Genomic DNA, 9263 nt, shown 5'->3' on the forward strand with positions numbered 1-9263 from the left:
ACCGTCTCTATCGCCATCCCCACCATCTCTATCCCCATCCCGACCGTCTCTATCGCCATCCCCACCGTCTCTATCGCCATCCCCACCGTCTCTATCCCCATCCCCACAGTCTCTATACCCATCTCCACCATCTCTATCCCCATCCCCACCATCTCTATCCCCATCCCCACTGTCTCTATCACCATCCCCACTGTCTCTATCGCCATCCCCACCATCACCAGGTCCACTACTGTGTTATGCTTGCATTGTAAGCAGTAAACTGAAACTTTCAAATGTCCATCTTTTAGTCTGGACAAGTGTACTTGGCTAAGTACCATCACAGCCCCCATCTTACAGGGTTAAAAAGCCCCAACCTTCAGAAAGATTGAGACACTTACATAAAATTATAAATGACAAACAGCACAGGATCTGAACCTCACTGGAGTCTGTGCAGAGGCTCTGAAGGTGTAAAAGGAGAATCCTGGCAGAAGAAGGTCGGAAGCTATCCGGTCAGAAGTCGTGGTCTGTTCTTTACCCATGACTGCAGTGACTGTGTAGGCTGGTTTCGAAGCCATTGCAACAGGATGTCAAGAAGAATGGAGGCTTAGAATGGACTCAGCCACAGTCTTCTGAGGCAGCCATCGAATTCCAGTTATAATACTGTAGATGGTGACCTCACCCCAAATGTGTCAGCAGTCTCACAACCCACAGGGGACCTCACTTCTTCCAGATCTATAGAGAGACCTTGCTGGTCTTAATAGCACAGTAGAAATAGGGGGAGGTGCTGGCGCCTGGAACAAGTCTAGCATAGGGATATTTGTTGAATTGGCAGACATTCTTTCTCCAGGTGGAGGGCTATGCTGAGAAATTGTGGGGCTCCTTTCAGGTGTAATAAATAGAAATAACTGGGGACAGAAGGGAGGATGTTGAATGAAACCTGAAGGCCAGCCTGTGCTCCACTTGCCAAGCTGCATGCCCTGGTTCAGGGCTGCACCTGCCCCAAGGAGGGTGCTGTGCTCTAATTCCAGTCCAGATGCAGTGCGGGTTAGCAGTAACTCATTCTAGCAGGGAGGAGGGAACTTTGGGCTTCTTAGTGATGCAGCAGCTTTGGAGTCATCCATGTTCCTGTAAGCAACCCCAAACTCACAGATTGGCTAAGGTAGGCCTGGGTGGAATTAACTCTTTAATCTGTCATTGGTGCCCTGCCTGGGAAGAAGAGCATTTCTTCATGACACCCTAGGAAAAGTCACGCAGTCCACCACTCTCCGTGTTGAATAGAGTTAAGCACACTTTTGGCAAGTACTCTTTTGGCGTATTGAGAATGTCCATGCTTCCACCACAGGCGGCGCTGAGCACGTCAGCATTCTAATACAGCATCGTCACTGTCCTGCCACTGACCGGTGGACGGTGAATCTTAAACCAGGACTGCCTGGTTCCACAACGGGTGTTAGAACACAGATCCCCACAGCTTGAACAATCGTAGTTTTACTCCCATGAACCCACTCCAACATGTAATTACATGTCATAGACTGCTCCTCGATGCTCCTCGGGCTTGGCTTAATAGCGCAGGTTTTGATTGTTTTGAGGCTGCTTGCATTTTTTTCTTATTAACCATTTTTGAAACTGGTTTTTCAGAATCTTTTCAATATTTTCAGCACATCTATGTTCACACCATCTTCCACTATACTGTTTTTTTTTTTTTAAATTAGAATTATCACTGGTTGTCAATTTGACTCAGCCAGTGTCATTTGAGGGAGTCTCAACTGGGGAATTACCCAAATCAATCTGGCTTCTGCGTATGTCTGTGGGGGAATTGTCTTGATTGTTATTTGATGTTGGAGGGCCCAGCTCATTGTGGGCATCATCATCCCTAGGCAGGTGGACTTAGGCTGCTGCATAAGAAAGCTAGCTGAGCACAGGCCAGTGAGAGAGCCATCAAGCAGCATTTCTCAATGGCTCCTGTCTTCAGGTTCCTACCTTGACTTTTTGTTCCTACTCTACTCAATGATAGGTTGTGACCTAGAGGTGAAAACCAAATAAATCCTTTCCTCCCCAAGTTGCTTTTGATCAGGACATTTCATCACAGCAAAAGAAAATGAAGCTGCGATGGCCGTGACCCTGCCGTCTTGGAGGAAGATCATGAATTACAAGCTGAAATAAGCCCTCTCTTCCCCATGTCGCCTTTGGTCAGAGGGTTTGATCACATGAACAGGAAGCAGCAATGGGGTGCTGTTGTTACTCGGCTTATGCCCAAGTATTGAGCACTGAGAGAAAACCTGAAGCATTGCTGGATGCTCGTATTTTGACTCTTCTCATCGATGCCCAAATCCCCAAACCACTGTGACCCCTACAGAAGCTCCCCAACATTTCCAAATGTTTTTATGGGAAATGTACAACTCCCAGCTGAGACCCCCTGACATATTGCTATACTTGTCGTGAATTTATGATTGAGTGAGACTGAAAAACAGCCAGGACAGGACATCACAAGACACCTCAAATCCTGTGCATCCGTGGCAGGATTGGACGATTTTTATGGTTTGGATATGGTATCTCATCAACTCTTAAGTTGGAATTTAGGCCCCACTCTGAACTATCAAGAGGCTGTACGTTCAGACACTGAGAGAAACAATTAACAAATGAAACCTCCTGGAACTGAAAAGCTTCTGTAAAGCAAAGGACATGATCAACAAGACAAAGCGGCAGCCTACAGAATGGGAAAGATCTTCGCCAACCCCACATTGGACAGAGGTCTGATCTCCAAAATATACAAAGAACTCAAGAAATTAGAAACCAAAAGAACAAATAATGGAGGAAAAAAATGGAGTACAGACCTAAACAGAGAACTCTCAACAGAGGAATCTAAAGTGGCTGAAAGACACTTAAGGAAATGCTCAACATCCTTAGTCATCAGAGAAATGCAAATCAAAACAACTCTGAGACTCCATCTTACAATTGTAAGAATGGCCAAGATAAAAAACACCAATGATAGCTTGTGCTGGAGAGGATATGGGGTAAAGGGAACACTCTTGAATTGCTGGTGGGAGTGCAAACTGGTACAGCCACTTTGGATATCAGTATGGCAATTTCTCAGAAAATTAGGAAACAACCTTCCACAAGACCCAGAAATACCACTTTTGGGTATATACCCAAAGGATGCTCAATAATACCACAAGGACATGTGCTCAACTATGTTCATAGCAGCATTGTTTGTCATATTCAGAACATGGAAACAACCCAAATGCCCCTCAACTGAATGGATAAAGAAGATGCGGTACATTTACACAATGGAGTACTACACAGCGGGGAAAAATAATGATATCTTGAAATTTGTGGGCAAATGGATGGAGCTAAAAAACATCATATTGAGTGAGGTAACCCAGACCCAGAAAGACAAAATCATATGTACTCACTCACAAGTGGCTTTTAGAAATAAAGCAAAGAAAACCCAGCCTACAATTCACAACCCCAGAGAACCTAGACAACAAACAGGACCCTGAGAGAGACATACATGGATCTAATCTATATGGGAAGTAGAAAAAAGACAAGATCTCCTGAGTAAATTGGGAGTGTGGGGATCATGGGAGAAGGGAGAAAGGGAAGGGGGAGGATGGAGGGAAGCTGAGGAAAAATATATAGCTCTATAAAAACAATTAAAAAAATATAAGAGTGGTTGTGCTTTCAGAAGGCAAGCAGGGTGTTCCCCTCACGAATAAACCCCGTCATATGATCGATATACTGATGTGTTCGTGAGAAATGGTGAGATTGGGTCTACAAGAAAGCCCATTTGTCCGGGTCTTTCTCACTTTGCCCACTCTCATGATGTCATGCCAGCCGTAACGTCTTTGTTAGACACGGACCTTTGAACAAATAAAATTCCCCTCTCTCCTCTCAACAACGTTATAACACACTCAGACGCTCACCTTCCTCTGCACGACTTTTTCTCTTTGCCCTTTGGAACCATCCTCATGAAATTTATCAATCCTGTCTGTGTTTATGCTTCTTGAATGAGCAATTGCTTCTGATACTTTAGAGAATACACAATAGCAAGCAAGTAGGAGGGGCTGTTTAGATTTTTACCTTCAATTGTTTCATATTCTGCTTGTTTCCATATGTAGCCTGGTGCCTCCAGACACCAAACCTATCTACCCATCTGTGACAGGACTGTTACACACACCCAACACAATGCTGCAGGCTCTACATGATTGGCAGATATATTTTGTCTCATCCATATGACTCTACTACTCAGTGTGAAACAGCGTACACAAGGCAGGTGCCATGGCATGGACCTGTCAACCCAGCAACTCAAGAGGTGGAGGCAGGAGGCTCATATTCAAAGCTAGTCTGGACTCTAAAGTCAAACTTTGTCTCAAAACAGCACCACCAGCATAGCTACCTACAAACCCCAAGCCTGAAACAACAACAACAAAAAAAAAACCAACAAAACTACCGCTGGCAAGACATATAGAGGGTGAAGCAGTTGCCACACAAAGTTGAAGACCAGAGTTCAACCCCCAGAACCCACGAAAAGGTGGAGGGAGAGAAGCAACTCCACACTGTTGTCTGCTGACCTCTTCCCCTCCCATATCACAGGCACAGGCACCCACACAAAGAAAAGCAAAATTAAATTAAAACCCTCAACTGAAGCAAACAACAGCAACACACACCAACATCCCATCCCCACTTTTCAGATCAACAACCAAAACTTTTTTTTAAAAAAAAGTATAGAACTTTCCTACAGCTTTCTGACAGTCAAATGCTATCATGCTGTCAAGCTCTGGAGAAAAGCTTGGGAAGTGATGGGACTAAGAGAGGCTTCCTTCCATCCCAAGCCTCAGCTCCAGCTCCCAGCTGCATCCAGCCTGTCACCGCCAGCTGGTGGCTGAGTTCCGACCAGCAAGAGAGAGGGAAAGCCTCTGTAGGGGTTTCCCCAAAGTGGCACCCGGAATAAACCAGGATGGAATGTGGGCACTGGTGCCAGCCTGAGAGGCTGCTGCTGGGAGAGTCTGGCAGCCTACAACTCCTCCAGCCTCTAGGAAAATAAAAACAAAACCCCAAACCAACCCAGGATCAGATACCCAGGGAGAGGAAGGAAGTGGGGAAGTCAGCTGGTTGGTCCTACTGGAAGGCTGTGATAACTTCAACTTCCCGGACTTTGAAACAGGAGCAAAATGGACACATGAATCCTTCAACACCTAATCCTTCACCCATGCCTTCGTTTTGTAATATTTCCCAAGTTTATCCGTGTGTCAGAGCCTCTTGTGACTGCTTCTGCAGCACCCACTAACAAACATGGTAAATATCTCCGACCTCACAGAGCTGGCAGTTTGTGTAATGAGGTGACACAGGCAGCAGATATAGTAAAAAATAAAGGGGCAGTGTGATAGTCCAGCCAGCAAAGGTGCCTGCTGTGCAAGCCTGGCGACCCAAGTCCCATCCTCAGAACTCACCTAAAAGGTGAGTGGTCCTTTGACCTCTGACCTCCACTCACGCGCTGTATGTGCTTCCCCCCAGATCAAACCTTAAAAGTCTTAAACACTATATTAGGTGGAGAGAAGGATCTTGCTCTGGAAGCGAAAGGGAAGGGGCACCTACAGCCTGGTGGGGGAGGGGAGTGTCTTTTGTTTTAAACTTATAGCCAGGTCTCATGAAGTAACATTTGAATAAGGAAATTATTATTATTATTATTGATATTAGTATTGTGATGCTGGGCACCATTCTAGGTATGTCACAGTTATCTCATTAATACTTACAATCACCCTGAAATATAGCTATGATAATCTCCGTTTTACAAAGAAACCTAGGTTTAGAGATCCGCACCCATTTCTGGTCACCTTAGGACTAACAAGTGGTGTGACTGGGATTTGAACCAAGCCTAAAACTGCAGCGATTGCGCACTTGCACGCTGGTGCAATCAGCCAGGTTTGGGGAAGGTGAGTGAGTAGGTATAAATGGAATCCCTGCTGTGCCCAGGTTAGGTTTTACAGGTGGCCAACCTTAGCCCAGCTGAGTCCCTCCTTGGGTGGGAGTTGCATTGGCTAGCTGCAGGAGAAGTGGGCCTATGGGGGAGGGAGCACGGAACTGCTGGGGTTGTACCGGGACAGCAGCGGGACAGTGTCTATGTCAATTTCACCTGCCACCAGCTGCTCTAGTCAATAAGGGAGGATCTGGTTCTTGGGAGCATTGAAGAGGGCAACAGAGCTGAGCCCCAGGGTGCAGCTGCATGGAGGAGTCCTCAAGTGCACTGGCTGGGGGCTCTGGGCACAGGACAGAGTGGTGGAGGGGTTCCTGGAAATAGTGCGACAAGGTCCGTGTGCAGCAAAGTGGGGACAGTCTAGGACAAACTGAGGGAGAATAAAGAGCAAGCCGCCTTTTTCCTTGTGAAAGGAGCGCAAGGCATAGTCAAGAAAGTCATGTGGAAATGTCCGGGTGACAACTTCCAGAGAGCTGGAAAACAGGTGCCAGGGAGGCAAGGGAGGGGTGCTGGGTGCAGGAAGAAACAGAAGGAACTTTGACCCTACAGAAAGCATTCTGGGCAAAGTGGGGCAAGTTCAGGGAGGACCCCATGGAGGCGGAGCCCAATGCAGGCAAAGAAAAAGAACTTGCCTAACACAGGGCAACTTTGGGGGCTTAGAGGGCAGGGGCACCAGTGTGGCCAAGCCCGGGACATACAGCCTGCTAGCTCAGAGCGTAGGGCACACTCGGTAAGGTCCTAGGAAAGCAGTTGGGGATAGGGAACTTGGAGAGGGAGCGCGGGGCAAGCGAGCGCAAAGTTGTTTCTGCCCGAAGGCTTGGCTAGACTCTGTGCTGCGGAGGCTGATAATATTGAGCAGAAGAAAGGCAAGGAAGAGCCGTGTACACCAAAACCCCACAAAAAGTCCATGAGAGACCGCGCCGCCAGGACCTTTCCTTTGCAGCTGCTTTTGATATCAACCCCACTTACCATGATTGCGAAGACCAAAGCCACGATATTGACTGGGTACGCTGGGCAAAAACATGCGACAATGGTGAGCCATAGATAGTTCTTGGGTGTAGGAATGTCCTCTTCGGTCTTGTCATCTTCCGTGTTGGCTTCGGGGCTGCTGCTGTCCAATGCTCCCTTGGAATCTATGCGGGACACATACTGGGACATGGGCGAAGTCGCTGGTGACACCGGGAGGGACGAGGAGCGCGAAGTTCGCGAAAGCTGAGGCTGTGGCTGTCGGCTCATGGTGAGCTGACGCTCTTGAAAAGCTTGTAGCTCCAGCCTCAAGGGAGATGTGACTGCACTCCTCTCGCGTAGGTCGGTCCTTTGCCTGTACCCGGCTGGGTTCAGGGACCTAGGCCAAGAGCCTCCCCAGAAAGAAGGAGGGAGGGAGAAAGCAGGGAAAGGAGGCGGGGGCGAGAGGGACGACGGGCGCGCGGGGGGGCGGGGGCGACGACGACACGGACCGACGGAGGGACAGACAGGATCTGTCTCACTTAGAGGCAGAGGAGCAGCGGGAGACACTAACTTCCCTCACCGCTAGAGACACTTCAGTGGATGCACTGAGAAGTTTGCAAGAACCGGCTCAGGAAAAGAGGAAGCAGGACCTTTTAAGATTTAAATTGGTCCGGGGGTGGGGGTGGGGGAGGTGTTGCAGGCTTCAAAGGGCTGGCTCACCTTTTAAAACACCACTGAATTTGAATCATTAGCGGGAGTATGATCTGCTATCCAGTCGATAACAGTCTTTATACTTTATACTACCCTTCTCATGCCTCCGCCTCCGCAGGCTCAGGCGTCTGGAGCAGGTACCTTCCGCAGCCGCCCCCCTCCACCGCAGTAGAAACAAGGAGGTCCTTCTCTCTACTTTTCCTCTTATATGGGAGACAGGTGGTGGTTTTGGCTGGTGTCTGCAACCTGAACGGATGGGGGGGGGGAGACAGAGAAACAGAGAGACAGAGAGATGGGCTTTGGTTCCTGGGGCCAAGAAAATAGCAGTGTTAAGATCTCAGCCATTCCCAAGAAATCGGAATTGAGACTCTGTCTAGACACAGCTTGGTCACAGGATAAAGTCCCCATCACCTTACCCAATTTCTACATTTGAAAAAGAGTGTGTGTGTCATGGTTCATGCCTTACCTGGACATTGCCAGGAGGCATGAGATTGCACAGAAAGCCAGGGAAATGTATATGCTCAATAAATGTTAGCGTCGTTCAGGAATCTGGTTTCTTTTTTTTTTTAAATTTATTTATTTATTAAAGATTTCTGTCTCTTCCCCGCCACCGCCTCCCATTTCCCTCCCCCTCCCCCAATTAAGTCCCCCCCCAGCCCGAAAAGCAATCAGGGTTCCCTGTCCTGTGGGAAGTCCAAGGAACCCCCACCTCCATCCAGGTCTAGCAAGTTGAGCATCCAAACTGCCTAGGCTCCCACAAAGCCTGTGCATGCAGTAGGATCAGAAACCCATTGCCATTGTTCTTGAGTTCTCAGTAGTCCTCATTGTCCGCTATGTTCAGAGAGTCCAGTTTTATCCTAGGCTTTTCCAGACCCAGGCCAGCTGGCCTTGGTGAGTTCCCAGTAGAACATCCCCATTGTCTCAGTGTGTGGGTGCACCCCTCGTGGTCCTGAGTTCCTTGCTCGTGCTCTCTCTCCTTCTGCTCCTGATTTGGACCTTGAGATTTCTGTCTGGTGCTCCAATGTGGGTCTCTGTCTCTGTGTCCTTTCATCGCCTGATGAGGGTTAGTATTCAGGAGGATGCCTATATGTTTTTCTTTGGGTTCTCCTTATTTAGCTTCTCTAGGACCACTAATTATAGGCTCAATGTCCTTTGTTTATGGCTAGAAACCAAATATGAGTGAGTACATCCCATGTTCCTCTTTTTGGGTCTGGCTTACCTCACTCAGGATAGTGTTTTCTATTTCCTCTGGTTTCTTAGAGAAGAAATGATTGGAAAGGATTATGCAGTATCTCAGACCCAGAATTCACTGTCACAGATATTTCATCTGAAATCCAGATATCTGAAGGTTGGTAGGACCATAAAAATGATAATAACACTAACACACATGATTTCAAAAGCAGTTAGATCACCATACTCAGAGGTATTAATCATCACGGCTTTCTCAGAACATGAACATCATTGTCTAGGACGCTCTTGCTTACAAAGCATGGAGGTCATACTTACTCAACTGGACTCACCTCTTTGCTTCTCTGAACTGCCAATCCAGTGAGACACAGAGACCTAGAGGCAAAGGGAGAGACAGAGGACACATACACAGAAACATAAGAGAGACACAGAGAGAGCCATACAGAGAGAGACACAGAGAGAGCCA

The 9263-nt window shown here is 47.7% G+C and overlaps 1 protein-coding gene across 1 annotated transcript in view; it reads right to left on the bottom strand.

Annotated features, from left to right (window-relative positions):
- The window catches only part of Tmem233 (transmembrane protein 233), a 44224-nt gene extending 37038 nt beyond the window's left edge, over positions 1–7186 (bottom strand). The window contains exon 1 of the mRNA XM_026788623.1: positions 6920–7186. Coding sequence (XP_026644424.1) covers positions 6920–7186 — 267 coding nt within the window. The remainder of the gene's footprint in view (positions 1–6919) is intronic.
- Between the last annotated feature and the right edge of the window lie 2077 nt (positions 7187–9263).

The sequence above is a fragment of the Microtus ochrogaster genome, chromosome 2 (genome assembly GCF_000317375.1).
Source record: "Microtus ochrogaster isolate Prairie Vole_2 chromosome 2, MicOch1.0, whole genome shotgun sequence".
Lineage (NCBI taxonomy): Eukaryota > Metazoa > Chordata > Mammalia > Rodentia > Cricetidae > Microtus > Microtus ochrogaster.